Below are 16,152 nucleotides of genomic sequence, written 5' to 3'. Positions count from 1 at the left end.
CACAACTGAGTGAAAAGCAAAATTTAATTAAGAATAAAAGCTTTTCATCGTTTTAGAACATGCTTGGCAAGTTTTTTCTAGCAGTAGTGCTGAGCACACACAGCCAATGTTAGGGGCACACTTAGCACCCAGCTGGCAGGACACAGCAATCCAACTCTAGCTTTTAGCTGTCAGGATAAATAGCCCACACAGCCCTCGAGTGAAAAATGTAGGAAACAAAGCAAATGCCATTAATATTAAAGTATTCTCTATCAAAGAAACATGCTGCACTTTATCTTCCTATCTCTATTCATATGGGGTCCAAATCACTAAAGATTAAAAGCATTTTTTTCCCAGAAATAATGGTAATAACAGGACTTAAAGCTTGGGTTTATTAATGAGGGACTTCTCCAAAGAAAAGATTAGCAAAAATTACCCAAAGTGAACACTTTGCCACTCTGTTGGCAACAAAAAGAAAAGAAGCACTACAGGCCAAATTTTACTATCATCAGCATAGCCCTGAAATAACTTCACGAAGCTGATTCAGTATGGTCATATTCAAAGTGCTTCAGATGAAAGCAGAAGTTAACCCAGCATGTTTATTTAAAAAACATTCCCAGTACCTGCACTGCAGCACTGCTTAAACCCTGCACTTGTTGCATACATGCACATCATTCAAAGAGCACGTGAGTGAGGAAGGAGAATAAATAGTGCATTTAAACAGTGTGGCAGAAGGCAAGGATTGGTTCTGATTGTCTCAGAATCAGTATCTTTTAACTCTATTTTCAAACTCTTGTTTTTAATCCTTTATGAACAAAATTTATATATTAAATATTTTGTAATACTACAATAAGTGCAGAAGCTAGAGAAACATGTTCTATTTCTTGAATATTCCTTAAGTCTTGAGACCGAATCTGTACTCTTGCTGGGGGTTTTCTATTTGTTTTGTAAGTAAACTATGTCAGAGACAGCACAATTGGTATCAGTGTGTCAGGTCTATTTAGAACAATACAACTGCATCGTTCTTACAAAGTGAACAATCAAGAAACTGAGTTGAGGAAGCAACAGAATAAACAGGGAACAGGAGAAGCTCCTCCAATAGCATTCATTGAAATCATATGAAAGAGAAGGAAAGGTTGCTGAAAAGCAGCTAAGCTCTCTGGATAGATTCCATCATACATCTTTTGTCACTCAGGTTTGATAAATGGAAACTACCAATAAAATAAGGTATATATAAAATAAGGTATATACAGAAAGGTTTTTCCAGAGGAAGTTTCATCTCAAAATGTTGAAGTTACCTCACAGATGACCAGCTGTGCACAAGAGAAGCTGAACTGCAGTGACGTCTACGAGAAGCTTTAGAGGAACAACTGAATTCTGCAGGTATTCGTTAGCTTGATGTTAATTTACAAATAAAAAATTAAAAATAAAAGCCCAGATAGTTACATCTAGGTTGCAAAACAAAAGGCAGGAACAAAACTTTGTACATCCAGCCTTTTCTTTGGTGATGATTAACTAGGCTTGTTACACTCTTTGGGACTGTTTTGGCCCTTTGGGGCCAATCTGAGGATTCAATTGAGACAAAAATATCTGTTTCTCATCTCTTTGTTCACTCTGAAAATAATGAATAGCAAAAGAGAAGCTAGGTGAAATCTCATGAAACCGAAGAAATAAACTCAAGCAAAGAAGAACAAATGCACACTGAACAATAAGGTAAATGAAATCTAGGATTTCATTATTCAAAGCAAATAAATGAACAAAGCAACAACAACAAACAACAACAACAAAAAACAAGCCAACAAATACAACTAGAAGTTGAACTAGAAATGGAGAGCTGCCAGGCAAACAGAAATCCCAATACACAGAGGCCAAAGACCAACAGGAGCTGGTGTAGTTAGGAACATTCATTACTAATGCCTCACAAGTACTTTGCTCAGTATGCAGCTTGAGGAAAGTGCACAAAAGAACACCGAAAAGAGCCGCATGAGAAAGTTGGGGAAGTGACAAACTTTTGCTTGTTATAAAAACGGAAATGTTAATGCAGAGGGAAAGAACTCTGCCTTTCTAGAATAACCTGGGCAGCTCTCTATCCTTTTGCAAAAGAAATGCAAACGAAAAGCAATGCTCCTGAAATACAGCACCAATATAAGATGAGTGAAATGCTGCAGGACTACACAGCAACACACTCGTAGCTCTTTGTCACAGTGTTAAGCTATGTGAACAAGAAAAAAAAAATCAAAGCAGAAATGGTTTATAAATCAAGCATGAAGTAATTCTATGAAGCAAATACCCACTGGAGAACAGTGCTGAAACCAAAGTTTTTGAAAGTCTCTTGAAGAATTTCATCATTAACATGTGGATTGTTTTATTATCAACATAAAAGTGCCATGGGGCGCTGCTATTTTTAGCCTGCCTTTGATCCACTTGCTTTCTCGTGTCAAAGTATTACTACTGCAGTTTCTTCTTGTATCTAAAATTAGCAAAACAGCACCCAGTTTAGTTCAGTGAAAACTGCCAGTAACTAAAACCAGTGCTGCCAGACTCCTATAAACACCTAAAACTCCCTGAAAAAGAGCATAAATTTGAAGAGAAGCCAAGATGAAAGACAGCTTGCAAGAGAACTGAGCTTCAGCTGGCCACAGGAGAGCTAAAGTCTAAAGGACCCATCCAAGTCAGCAAAGGTTAACTGGTCGCGTTTGCTCAACGTAAGCCATTTCCTTAGCTCATGAACGGTTTCTGATTCAGCAGCTCCATCTGCTGTCCAAAACAAAACGTTGACTTTGCGACTGTATTTACAGCGGGGAGGCTACATCCAACCTCCTGTTCTACACTGTCTAATCATTTAATGATATGTTGTTCAAAGTTGCCATCGTATCAAAGCACGTTGGTGGCGTGTGGACACTCAGTCTGCCCCACAATAAATGCCAGGAGTTTTCAAACTACAGAACATTCACGGCAGTTCATAGTTGCATACGAGTGGTTTATTTCAGTAGAACAGACATGAATTTAAGCTTGTTATTTCAAGGATCGTGTCAATTCTTAAAAGCAAAAGTTCTGTTTCCTTTTTGAAGCACAGGGCCTGAGTCATTACAGTCTGAGGACACAAAAGAAACTTAGTAAAGAAATGAACTGGTGCATTCTTTCATCTGCAAATGCAGAATGTTTCTTTATCAGGAGTAAGCACAACAAGTTCAGTCCAGAATGGAACAGTTGTGGCAAGACTGCACAGACCTAGAGCCTGTAAATCCAGTCAGACCTCCTCTGACTCTTGTACAGCTTTGACTCGTAGATGGTCTGTTGGCTTCTTTGGACCAGATGGCCTTTAAAGGTCCCTTCCAATTCTAAGATTCTACGATTATCAGACTTTATTACCCTGAGGGCTGTAACTCCAACATCGTGCTTCAAAAACCAAGACCTTTCTGTCATCCCCTCACTCCGAGCAGAAGCAGTGTGAAAACCAGCCAGTCCATAACAGCGCTGGCTCACTGCTGCCCGCAGGTACACCGGCTGACTCTAGGGCAGCAGTGGGGCACAGCGCACAGTGCCTCACTGCCTGCATCCCCGTGGTTGTGTTTCACAGGGTACCTCAGCCCTTGATGCTACGGCAAAAGAAGCACGTATCATAATGAGCTTATTCTACACCAATTTCATTTGCTTCCTGGTTCCTCACATGTTAGACACTGAAACTTTTTAATTACTGTTACACAAAATGTGAGATTCAAACAAAAGCGGTGTCCCGCGCAACACCGGCTGAGGTACAATAGAGCAGTTCTGCCTCCAGCCGCGACCCGAGCTCTGTGCCACCCGGGGCCTGGCAGCCTCACTGCCTGGGCAAGGACAGCGCAGCTGGGGCTCCCTGCACAAGAACCATCGCACGAGTACCATCACTACCGCGCGGAACAGAACGCGCCCGAGGCGGGGCGCGCCCAGCCCTGCCGCTCCCTCCGCGCTGCCGCCCGTGCCGCCGCGCGCAGGCTCCATAGGCGGTGCGCGAAGAATCCAACAGGTGGCTCCGTGGCGCAATGGATAGCGCATTGGACTTCTAGAGGGTTGAAGGGATTCAAAGGTTCCGGGTTCGAGTCCCGGCGGAGTCGTAGCTTCTCTTTTCATGCTGCTTTTTCTTTCCTCCCTTTTCCCACCTCAACTTTTCACCTCTCTCCTCCGTCCCTTCCCCCACCCCAGCAGTAACCGGGTGTGCCTACCTGCCGCTGCCCGGCGGACCTTTCCGGGGCCGCCTCCCGACGTGCCTGGCGGAGCGGGGAAGGCTGGGAACGGGCGGAGACAGCGGCGGCAGCCGTCTGGACTCGAGCCTCCGCCGAGGAGCGACGCACTGAAGTGCTTCACCGGCAGCAAACGGAGAGTTGCCGCGCACCGACGCCGCGGCGACCGCCGATCGCCTCCTCCCTCATCCGTTCGTCGGCGGGCGCGCGGCCACCAACGGTCGGCGGCGCGCGACAACGGAGCCGCGAGGCGCGCGGGCAGAAGCAGCGGCCGGCCGTGCAGATGCTGAGGAGAGGCAGCGCGCAGCCCCCCTTGGATTGCTCGTGCAAAGAGCGGGTATGAAAAAAGAAAGTAAAAAGCAAGCCACCAAGCAAACCTCTACATCAGCACCATCTTTGGCAAACCACCGTAAGCTACTACGTTTCCAGAACAGCTTTCAGAAAGCAGTTTTGCACAGCAATCCAAGCACTGCTCGCCCACAGCACTGAACGCCTGAATTAATCAAACCTACACCTACCCTCTAAATAAAGGGCCATTTCAGTAACAGCAGAAAAATGAATGGAAAGCGTGGGCAGGAAACAGCCGACAGCAGCAGCAAACCAACCTTGACTGTATTCGACTGAAATACGCGTACAATGTATTCGTGGCTGATAAAAACATTCGTGATTTGATTCATGTTAGTATATTTGAGAAATATTAAAAATGCATTCCTATCCTGCATATGTGCCTCTGGCCTCTTATTCAAAGTGAAAAGCATGCTATTAATAACATTAACCGTTGCTGATTTACAGCAGACACCGGTTCTGGAATGTTCCCTAGCTACAGAATACATGCAGCCTTTTGCAGAAACATTCGATTTTGCCAGAACCTACAACAAACAGCCATCACCGATCTCCAACATGAATCCCATACCAAGCAGCAACACCAGCGAGACAGCAAAGCCCTCCTCCCTGTTCAGTCACCGCCAGCAAACCTCAATGCTATTCCTGTCCACTTTTCTTATTTAAGGACAGTCTCATCCAACTTGCCCTGTTCCCAGCAAAAAAATGGAAGGTGGAGGCTTTTACATACACACCTTTGCATACTGGAAGCGATATTTAAGTGCCACTACGTGACAAAAGCCTAACAGACAGAACTGCATGCCGAAGAAGCAGGGAGCTCCTGGATATTAGCACACGGGGTAGAGCAGCAGCACAGGGACACGTTCTGCGAGACGTGTGTGCAAAGCGTGCTCTGAGGAATGCTAAGGCAATACACTCACTGTCTGAACGCAGTAAGAGAATCAGTTGGAATACGAGAATTGCAACAAGCAATATAAATGGGACAGACCATTAGAAAGCTTCAGTCCTAAGGAGACTAAGTTGATACACGGAGGTTATCCCAAAGAATGGAAAAGGAAGACACGTGAGCAATGAGCACAGCAAAGAAAAACGGTAAGTTTTACTTCTGCATGCAGACTAAGCATGTCTAGTGGTGGTACCGCACCAATAACAACAGCTCTGTCACCTCAGCCTAAGCCCTCTGGACCCCAGACAGCCCCAGCTGCAGCACCCAGCAGACAGACTGAGCTAGCTGCAGCAGCAACTTCAGCTGCTCTCTGCCCAAGGCCATGGGAAACACAGGCTCAGCCAGGGGAGCGTGAAGCAGAAAGGAATTCTATCCACACACAACATCCCAGTGACATCCAAAACAGCTGTCATTGCATACATAGACCTATAAACATTCCAATTGCTCTTTAATCCCCAGAGAGAATTGTCAGTGACATTTTATATCAATAAAATGCAAGTATTTCTGACAGCAGTTACAAGAAAATACTTGTAATTTGTAAGCAAATAGTTTCTCAAACTACATCAATGTTTCACAATATTTTTTTTTTTTTTTTAGTATTGTCAGAGACATCTGATAAGTTTATGCAATCTTTTTTTTTCCCCAGCAACTTAAAATTTGTCACTTGTAAACAAATTCAATTAAGGGTAGCCTGAAGCATTATGTTCCTATACTTCTACGAAATCAGTAGCTGGGAGACAACACACCACCAACACTCTCCCTGAAAGAGGATGAAGTGCAAGCTGGGGCAACGACTGACAGCAAGCAGGCAACCACTGCACACGCTGGCCAGCTCAACTCACCTCTTGCTCACAGAGAACGCAGGCACATGCTGGGCACAGCACGTGGCACAACAGATGTTAGAACATCTGAAGGAACGGGAAGGATACAGAACATAAAAATCCCTCACTAGCAACGTTGAACATAAATTGTTTTAAGATCTGCAGTAAGCTATTGAGCAGACTGAGCAACAGACACGAAGCTGTTGCTTGCAGTGTACAACCAAAGCTCACTTCTCTTTCTGAAGGTCTTTCAGAGCAGTACATTGCTTTCCTGAAGTTAGGGATGCAACAAAATGACAACTACTGTGGTGGCTTGTTTTCTTTCCTCAGTGTTCAGTATTCCTTATTTTCTTCTTCCATTTCCCATCCAGAGAACAAGACACCATAGTTGTTTTTATTGGTTTATCATTTACAGGTTCAAGACTGTAGCACACATGACTGTATTGAAATATCTATGCATTAGTTAAGACTTGGGGCCAGGTGGTTCTACTTCTTATGTGTTCAACACTTCCAACAAATTCACTTCACTTTGTGCACAATTTATCTCCAGGCAACTAAGGACTTATAAAAATCCAGATTCCCATCTGTGTTTGACAGCATGATTAAGGATTTACGATTAGCTTCAGAGAAATACAAGAAAATCTACACGATCATGGGAAATTTTCTCTCGAACTTCAGCTGGTGATCAATATATGCCAATTTCATCTCTCTCCAGCACAAACTGCTGACTGTTGAACGAACACCCCACCCCCCAACTACTTACTCTGCAGAGTGAAAAATTATATGGTTAAACACTGGTCAAGAACATCCTTCTTGTGTAAAATCTGCAACCTCTGAAATTCATTCTTCTTATAATAAAACAATGAACACTGCTGGACTTTTGATAACCTTGTCTAAGTTTGCCTCACTCAGTTCATCCAAGATAATGCAGCGATAGTTCTCCCTCTTTAGTTTCTGCTATCTAAGGAGAGTAACTGAGTTGTACTAACTGAAACAGCAATGCAAGAACAAGGTCATTAAAAAGCAAACAAACAGCACAACATTTAGCAGTCACAAGAAGTTATGAACTGACACAGAAAAGAAACTGAACTGATACTGTCTTTAGTTCTACCAAACTCACCATATTCATTTTCCTGAAGAACTATTCCAACAGCTATCAGATCAGTCTGGATACTGTACTCTAGAAATGGACCCAACTACTGAATTATTGTCACTAAAATCATTAAACAATCATATGGTAAGGCTTAAGTGATGTAAGACTGGATATTAAATTTTTATGTATGAATACACATTATTTATTGCATATATTTATCAATTTATTAATAAATGTTATTTATTTTATAATTTATATATATTATTTATATATGTGTATGCATGTAAGTATATGCATTTATGCTGAATTCTGGGACATTCTCAGCTCTGCTATGTTCACTGTTGAAATAAACTCTCTACAATGAAATAAACTCTCTACAACCAAGCTAATACTCAACACCCTGTTACAAACTTGGCCAGCAGCATTCTGATAAGATGTGGTAAAATTTTCTGTAATACATAACAGGTGCCAAAGTGAACTACGCACCTATCTTAAAACTAAATTTGCTAATTCATTCATGTTAAGACTGAAAACTGATCAGGCCGTAACCCATAAAGTTGGATGTTGTGCTCAGATTAAACAACATGCTTTCAAATCGTTAACTTTTAAAATAAACATTAATTTTCATCAGTCTTTCATATAAACACAATTTTAGATATCTGATTAATTTGATAAAGCTTCTACCAAATTCCTACTGCAATAAATTCCTTAACTCTCAATTTACATCACCCTTAGTTTTAAAATAAAAAAATAAAAAATAATAAAAAAAAAAATCACACCACAAATCAAAGCAGTCTGAGAAAAGATTTATGACAAATAAGTAGTTCCAGCTTGTTATTTTTCTTCAAGTCTTAATTGTGAAATTTCTTCTTCTTCCGATTCTTCTTCCCTGCTGCATAAGCTGCTTTTTCACTCATGATCTCCTGATACTTCCTTTTATTATATCTGAACAAAATAGACAATTTACTTTTAAGCATGGGAAATCAAAGTTCAGGAAAAGATAATATGGACACTTATGCATAGATCAAAGGATATTGACACTTGGATTACAGATAAATGCAGGTGAATTTGTTTTGGAAATAATTTGATTGAAAACTCAATAACTCTGATATAATCGCTGGTTTTTCATGGCATATATAAATCACATTTTGGACAGCATGCTAAAAAGCTGCTCTTTTTGTGGACAGTTCACAATGGGAAGATTCATCAATTTTGACAATGCAATGGAGAACAAACCCATTTCTCTCAGTGAACTTACTATCAACATTACTCTATTCAAGACCGGAGACGGAGGTGAGACTAACAGAGAACAGGATGTATGTATTGCATACGAGCAGCTAGCTCCTCTAATATAAGGGGTTTTTATGTACCTATCATAATGGATCATTGCACAGTTAGTAGTGCTAACACTTAATTGCAAGAGTAAACTCAAAAAATTTGCACTAACACTAAAATCACTAGTTAAAGCCTTAACTAGTCATAACAGAAATTAATTGATCAAATTTCAGACGCATTCTTTTTTTTTTTTAACACTGCTCCTAATAATTCCTTATGAATCAGTCAAGCCACAAAACTAAAGTTAAGAAGTAGCCATATTAACTTCCGTTAAAAATGAAACTACAAGCCCATTAATGGCCACCTTATTAGACAAATCACGTATTATTTCCAAGAAAACATGTCATTATGGTGAAAATGAGAAATGCACGTTAGCATCATGTAATAACCAATATGCAACTGGACCAACTCAGGGATCGCTTGAAGAAATCTGGCAGTGAGGCAGACATGAATTCATCCAATCATACTGTATAGTTTTAACTCCTGTGACAGCTGGCAGACTGATGTGCTCATGAAATGAAATCCCACCAACAACTCCTACAGAATTATAGCCAGAACTTTTCTACAATTTACACCAAGAACAGTTAATCAGTCTTTAAACAAACAAACAACAAAAATGTTGATGCATATGCATAAAGCACTGGTTCAGGTTTCTGGCACCTGCCTGCATGGACAGTTAATAAGGAAACCAGAACAAGTCTGAGTGTTTTCTTTCCAATGCTGACTATTTTAAGAGAGACTGTCAATAGTGATGATGCCTGAGTTGGATCAAACCCTTTTATGATGATAAAAAATATGTCCCTTCATCTTCTCAATTGCAGTGCTAAAACAGACTACGTTTTTTATTTGAACTTGAAAAACATTTAAGCTGATCAGAAATGATAGGAGAGTTATATAGTTAAAAATACACCTCTCTTACATGTGGTATTAGAATTACAAAAATTTTAAATACCTTCTAAACTCAGAATCCGCAAGCAGCTCTTCAACAATTGTTTTCTTCCTCTGTTTCTTAGGAATTCGACTATGGTAAAAGTCTATGGGAGAATCAAGCACAGTTCCAACCTAGGAAATAAAAATTATGAGCATTCTTACTGTAATAGCAATATGTGGATTTTTTTTTAATCTTTAGTTACAATTCTAAAGACACAGAGAAGATCAAAATGATATTATTAAAAAAAAGCACAAAATATCAGAAAACAAAAACTATGTTTTGCATGCAAAATTGCTTTTTGTCTCACATTTACTGCATACAGGAGAGTCTGAGCTTTAGAACTGCACAATTTTCAACATTAGACTACTGCATCAATTCTTACATTCACTAAAAAAATTCAGTTCTTAAGTTTCAAACATTGTCCCAAGGAGGAAACCCCACGAGCGATGACTGTCTAGTAGTTACACTGCTAGACTCTCAATAACCCAGGTCTAATAAGGACTTCTGGCTATAGAGCCTCCCGTTTCTCCCAGTTTGCATGTTAGCAAGTTCTGATGTAATTTTAATGTCTTATACATGCAATAAAATTCATCCTTTAGCAAGAAGTGGAGATGCAATCAATTATGTCAAGAATACTAACTATTCAAAGACTTAAGTACATACAACCAAATCTACTTCTACAGTTTCTGTAGTAATTTTCTTTGTTTTCCTTCTTCTTGCATGTTTTCTTTATGCAAAGCATTTCAAAGATGAAAGCTACAGTAGCATAAATTCCAGCGGATCACAAAACTAGTCGTCTCCATTCAAACTATATTAGCTAAGAAGAAAATAAATGCTAATTATCTATGCACTTGTTAAAAAAGCTAATACTTTAAAAAACAGTGAACCTCCAGTCACTGAAGGCTCAAAATAGGAATTAAGCCACGCGCTTGTTCAGGCCTGTGAGACCAGCCAAAATAAAAAATAGCATATACACCTACACAATAGAGTTAAGCAGTTGTAAACTCAACTGTACTCAATACACTTACTAATTTAGCTAAGGAAATTAAATCAACAAAAATAGAGACTATCTAGAAAGTAGGTTGAGAGTAATAGTTCAAAATGGCAGAAAGTAGTACAGCGCCTTCTTTTGCTTTTTCCTTACCTGGAAGTATTTGGGCAGACCATCTCTATCATTTTTCTTATAAAAATGTTTGGGGTCCAAAGAAGCTCTCATCTTCAACACCTTAAGATCATTTTTCAGTTCACTTGTGATTTCTGGGGCTTTCATACCAAACCAGCCATCACCTGTTGTCTTCTCTCGCTCTGCCTATCAAGAAAAACAAAGTTGCATTCAGTTACCAGGACAGGATACAGTTGGGATCCCCCCCACTTCTACCTACAAAGGACTGATAAAGCACTTAAAACTTAACTGTGTACATTCAAAAATATTTGATGACTCTTTTAACAAGGTCATCAGCACTATATTAACCACAGATTTGTATAATGTGAGCACATATTATATTGCCCTTCACTGCCCTGATTACTAAAAGGCTGAAAGGATGGCCATAAACAGCACGGCTCAAGGAATAAACTAGACTGTAGTTCATCACTCCATTTCCTGCAAGCCCTGTACGCAGTCCCAGTGTGGGGCTTTCTACTGAGCACCTTCTCTTGTCACCTGAGGCATTATGGCTCTTTACTTACTCTGCGCTGTTTCTTTAGCTGCTGAAGCGACTCCCTGAGGGGTGGGACACATTCCTTTCTTTCAAAATCCGGGGTTATTATACTCTTCTGCAAGAGCTGCAAGAGTTATTTTTTAAACATCAGTCAGAGATATCAGTTTTACCATTCACCTGCATTTACAGAGCATACCAAACGAATGATGCAGAATCTACATAATCATTGTAATAAAATACTTCAGTTCAAACTCCCTCTTTAGTCTCCACCAAAAGAAGCACAGACACTCAAAACGTATAGGCAGAGCAGAACCCTGGCCAGTAACAGTTAATTCTGGAAGAAGCAAGGCAGCAAACGCTCCAGAATAAAGAGGGTTATTGTCGATGTCTAAGAAAACACTCCCAATGAAAACAATGGACTTTCTTTATCTCAAAGGGTATTCTGAAATAAAACTACTATCTCATACTAGTATGGTACAAACCTGTATTTGCTGAAATTCATTCTTGCTATGAACTACAGATCTCATTAGCAGACCTTCAGTTTGTACCATTAGGCAAAATGTATGCACAATTAACTTCTTATTTTACAAGACAACACTCATATACAAGCTGGTTTTCAGTTTCTGAAGTGTCATATGTATTTGAATTCTAACCATTGAAACCAATTGTTAACACATGTTAGCCAAAAAAAGTACAAGTTCTCAGCAAAGCAGAAAATAAGATACTTCTTTAAAATAACAACTCTGTATTACCATAGTTGTAGGCAACTGCAAAACTGTAAACACATTACCTGGTCCTTCTTTTTTTCCTTCAGTTGCTTAATTACACTTGAACTAGCTTTTTGTTTTTTTCCATCAAAGCTAATATATAAACCTCCAAGCTTCCTGATATTCAAACCAGGGTCTATGCTGCTGGAAAGATGCAAACTAAAAAGGGAAACAGTAAATGATTAGAAAATTGTATCAAATCTCATAATGCCCTGTGAGAGGAAAAAACAGAAAAAAATATTTTTCATCTTTTTCCAACTTATGTTCAGCACTATAGAGACTTTTAGGTCTCAATATCTAGAAGAAATACATCATTAAACTGTGACAAGTTCACTGATGCCATTATACCGAGTGAGGACTGGATAAAGAGCAACTCCTGTGCGTTCACTTCCACAGATCCTTCACATTTACTCCAATGCTCTATTCTATCTTAGATATTTTTATCCTCCATAAAATTTAGTTCTTAGTTTGCTTAACCATGCCAAAATAACTTATAACCAGCGTCCTCCTCCTACACATTTAAAAGCTTGCTAGCTGAAGAGGAGGGGTAAAAAAAAAAAAAAAAAAAAAAAAAAAAAAAAAAGAGCCTGAAATTATTTTCAGCTCTTAGTGAAAAATATGAAGGTACCAGAATTCATCAGAGAAACGTTGTCTGGAATGACAAGTAATTGTACAACAGAGCTAGGAACTACGCTATTAAACAATATATGATGGCTGACTCAAAAAGAGCCTTCAAATAAGAAGAACGCATGGCACCTATCAAGTACTATGGAAAAATATGATGATATTTAAACAGGTGTATCAGATAGCTAGAATGCTTAGATAGATAAACTTTCTTTTAAACCATGAACATAAGAGCAACTTTTACGGATTAAAAAGGATGATCTAACTAAGCAATGTGTAAGTCATCTACTGGATTTCTATTATTTACATTTGAACTAAAAGTAATATAAAAATAAAAGATTAGCAAGAAAACTGTGACCCGAGTAAGCAATTAAGTCAGCCTGACCAGTTTAAACCAGTTTCACATTTCATTTTTAAGCTGAATGCATACAAGGCCTCAAGATGCCTACATATTTCAGATATTTCTGTTCTGCTACATGTAAAACTGAAAAAAATAAATGAATTACAATTCTACGTGATAATCAGAACAACGCAATTTTCCAAATCTGTGACAACACTACTCCCTTTTATTCTGTGCCGTTTAGTGTGTAGCATGCATATCTGATGCATATATCTAATGCAATGCATGTTTTTTTAGTTATTCCTGGAAAGATACTTACACATCAATTTTATTTTTCATCAAGTCATCATCTTCATCTTTCTCATCTTCATCTATTAGTTCCTCTTCAGCCTCCTCTAGATCTGAGGATTCTTCAACTTTTTCACTCCCTTCATGCTTACTTTCAATATCACTACCATGGTCTACCTGATCTAGGTAATACTTTTGGCTGGAACCCATGCCAGGCTCAGTATCAATTACAAAAAGCCCTTCAACGTGCAGTGAATTCTTTTCTAAAGATTTGTTCACAGAAGGAGTCCTCTCTTCTGCCTCTGTGTCACTCAGATTCTCTTCTGTCGCATCACAGTTCTCAGATTCACCACTTCCATCTTTGCTCAGTAACAATGCAAAGGAATCATTTTCATCACTGGATCTTTCGCTGCTGCAGGATACAAATTCAGCACGTTCTCTTGTTTGGTTTTCACTGCTGTCTACACTGATTCCAACCATTCTACAGCTACTAACTATGCTATCAGTCATTTGTGCAACAGACACATCCTTCCCTGAGCTGCTCACTGCACTAGACTGTTCACCCTTTCTTAATTCACAGGCATGGGTGGAAGGTCTCTGAACATCTGCTTCAGCATCTAGTCTTCTGTTTCCTGGCACGGCTTCATTTTCATTTGGTGTTATTTTCCCTGGGGATTCTAAAAACAGTTTGGGACTCATGCAGTCCATCAAACAAACATCCATATTCTTCAATGTCACCTTTCTGGGTACTTTACTGCGCTCTTCCTGCATCTGGCCACTTTCTTCCTCTGAATCATCTACCCCAACAACCAGAGTATCTGTTAATGCTTTTTTTACTGGTGATTCAGTAGTACTTTTTTCTTCCATTTTTTTAGGACTACTGGGTGCCATATCATTCAAAAAGTTCTGTTTCACATCTTCACTTGGGATTACATTAGCAGATTTGGGAGAACATTTGCTCTTAGGCGAACCAGATTCTTTATTACACTCAGTGACAAAGGAAGCAACTTCTGTGTTACATTCTGCAGCAGGGCTAGAGTCAGAAATTAGGTCTGACTCAGAATTAACTGTGTCCTCAATTATATTCTCAGGTTTTGAAACAATTTTGTTTACTTTCTCAGCATGCTGAGTATTTTCTGCTTGCAGTTTCATTCGCATGCTCCTAGTAGTTCGTTTGGCAGCAATGGATGGCTCCATATGAAAACAGCATGACTCTGCATCAGAGATATCTTCACTCTGGACTTCACAAACTAGATCTGATTGCAACTTTCTCCTGCTTTGCCTGTTTCTTGTAGTTCTGGTAACACTAGGCATCCGGACATCAGAAACAGCAGAGGAGGAAGACTCAGCTTCAGAAACATCATCTTCATCTACAGTTCTGCTTAACTCGTTTAGAAAAGCAGTCCTGTTATGTCTTTTTTTGGAAGGAGAAGCTGGTTGATAAGGAACTACAATTTGTCGCCTTCTTGTTACTCTTATAAACAGAGGTGTCTGAAGACCAGACACAGCAGAGCAGTTTGATTCTGCCTCTGACACATCTCCATCAGCCTGTGGATCGGCAGATGATTGTGCTGAATGAACAGCTGTATTCTCATTTCTACTAATCTGCATCTCTGTGCTATCAATGACATCTGGTTTTGTTCCTGCATGGTCCACCTCTTCCAGCTGAGATTCCCGAATTACATCAGGTTTACAAACTGCTTTACTCCTTGTGGACATCCTTGTAGATACTGAAGTACCAATTTCAGCAGATACTGTCTAGAAGAGGAAAACAAGATGTGGTATTAAAGGATAAAATAATCACATAAAAGACACAGCACACAAATCCCTGACAATCCTTCTTACACAAACCTTATTGTGCCGATACCATGGTACACATCTCCAAGGAGCCCCATCCATGTGGAAGAAGCATTACTATATCATCCCTTACTTAATTATTTGTTTATTGTCTCTTGTTCAAAATCACAGAATAGAGAAAAACCATAACATCAAGAACATAAAATCGGTACTCTGCCTCAATCCATAAGTTCTGGCAAGCTGTCACAGGAAGCAGGTCCAGAGAAGACATTCAGAAACGTGCACACATTGCTCAGCGATGCGGCGTGTCAGCCCAGCCACAGGCAGGGCACGCCTGAAAGCTCTGCCTGTGCCAGCAGCCATAGGGACGGTGTCTGCACCGCAACTGCAATGCCTGCTTCTCCAGTGCTTGGAAGTGACCCTGCAAAGCGGACCAAGATGGTGGAAACGCTTCCCCTGCTGCAGAAAGAGCATTCTCGGATTGCAAGGTATTTCCTAACGGAATAAAGCCGGATCGACATAAAACCCGTCACCTGAACGCTCCGCGTTCGCACGACTCGCTCCATACCTTGCGAAAAGGCCTCAGAACGGCGCTAACGCAACCGCCGTGCAACGGGAAGAACAAAACCAGCCGACCCGAGGCCGGCTCTCGCCTCCAACCCGAACCGCCACGCGGCCGCTCGGCACACGAGGACCTCGGCGCCGCGGGCGGCGGCACGGCCGGAGCGCGGCGGGACCCCGCGGCCCCGTGCCGGGCCCCGCGCCCGTGCCGCGCAGCTCCCGAGCCGCCCGCGCCGACGCGCGAGAGGGAAGATGGCCGCCGCAGCCCCGCGCCGGCACCCCGCGCTGCAGGCAGCGGCCCGCCCGCTCCCGGCCCCCCTCACCTCCGTCGCGCCGCCGGGCCCGGCGCCCCCGGCCGCCGCCGCCGCCCCCGCCTCCCGCCGCCGCGCCGCCCGCCTGGTGGCCACCATGGTGCGGGCCGCGCCGCCGCCCGCCCCTTCCGCCCGCCCT

At 41.1% G+C, this 16,152-nt stretch overlaps 2 protein-coding genes and 1 non-coding gene across 8 annotated transcripts in view; 1 reads left to right on the top strand and 2 right to left on the bottom strand.

Moving 5' to 3' along the window:
• The window catches only part of BCAR3 (BCAR3 adaptor protein, NSP family member), a 104,611-nt gene extending 99,329 nt beyond the window's left edge, over window positions 1-5,282 (bottom strand). For all 6 annotated transcript variants that reach the window (XM_090146328.1, XM_090146329.1, XM_090146330.1 and 3 more), the window contains exon 1: window positions 4,182-5,282. The gene's annotated coding sequence lies outside the window, so the exon portion shown is untranslated. The remainder of the gene's footprint in view (window positions 1-4,181) is intronic.
• Window positions 3,988-4,073, top strand: TRNAR-UCU (transfer RNA arginine (anticodon UCU)). The gene is given in 2 exon segments: window positions 3,988-4,024; window positions 4,038-4,073. It is a non-coding gene; the product is annotated as a tRNA-Arg (tRNA).
• A 1,398-nt stretch (window positions 5,283-6,680) lies between the features above and the next one.
• Window positions 6,681-16,140, bottom strand: DNTTIP2 (deoxynucleotidyltransferase terminal interacting protein 2). The gene is made up of 7 exons (XM_031614767.2): window positions 16,026-16,140; window positions 13,376-15,102; window positions 12,116-12,251; window positions 11,354-11,449; window positions 10,812-10,976; window positions 9,689-9,798; window positions 6,681-8,346 (listed from the first exon to the last, which is right to left on the bottom strand). Exons 1-7 carry the CDS (start codon window positions 16,110-16,112, stop codon window positions 8,253-8,255), a joined length of 2,415 nt encoding a protein of 804 aa, XP_031470627.2. The 5' UTR covers window positions 16,113-16,140; the 3' UTR covers window positions 6,681-8,252.
• Window positions 16,141-16,152: the final 12 nt, after the last annotated feature.

This window comes from Phasianus colchicus, chromosome 9, assembly GCF_987193195.1.
Source record: "Phasianus colchicus chromosome 9, bPhaCol1.hap1.1, whole genome shotgun sequence".
Classification (NCBI taxonomy): domain Eukaryota; kingdom Metazoa; phylum Chordata; class Aves; order Galliformes; family Phasianidae; genus Phasianus; species Phasianus colchicus.
This window is presented reverse-complemented; position numbering and strand designations above follow the sequence as displayed.

Bases quoted from the DNA above. Each gene is read 5' to 3' on its own strand.
- DNTTIP2 (XM_031614767.2), bottom strand. From the start codon at position 16,112: ATGGTGGCCACCAGGCGGGCGGCGCGGCGGCGGGAGGCGGGGGCGGCG. The intron at 11,450-12,115 runs GTAATGTGTTTA...TAACTCTTGCAG, and splicing joins AGGAAAAAAAGAAGGACCAG to CTCTTGCAGAAGAGTATAAT. The intron at 8,347-9,688 runs GTATTTAAAATT...TATTTTGTTCAG, and splicing joins GCGGATTCTGAGTTTAGAAG to ATATAATAAAAGGAAGTATC.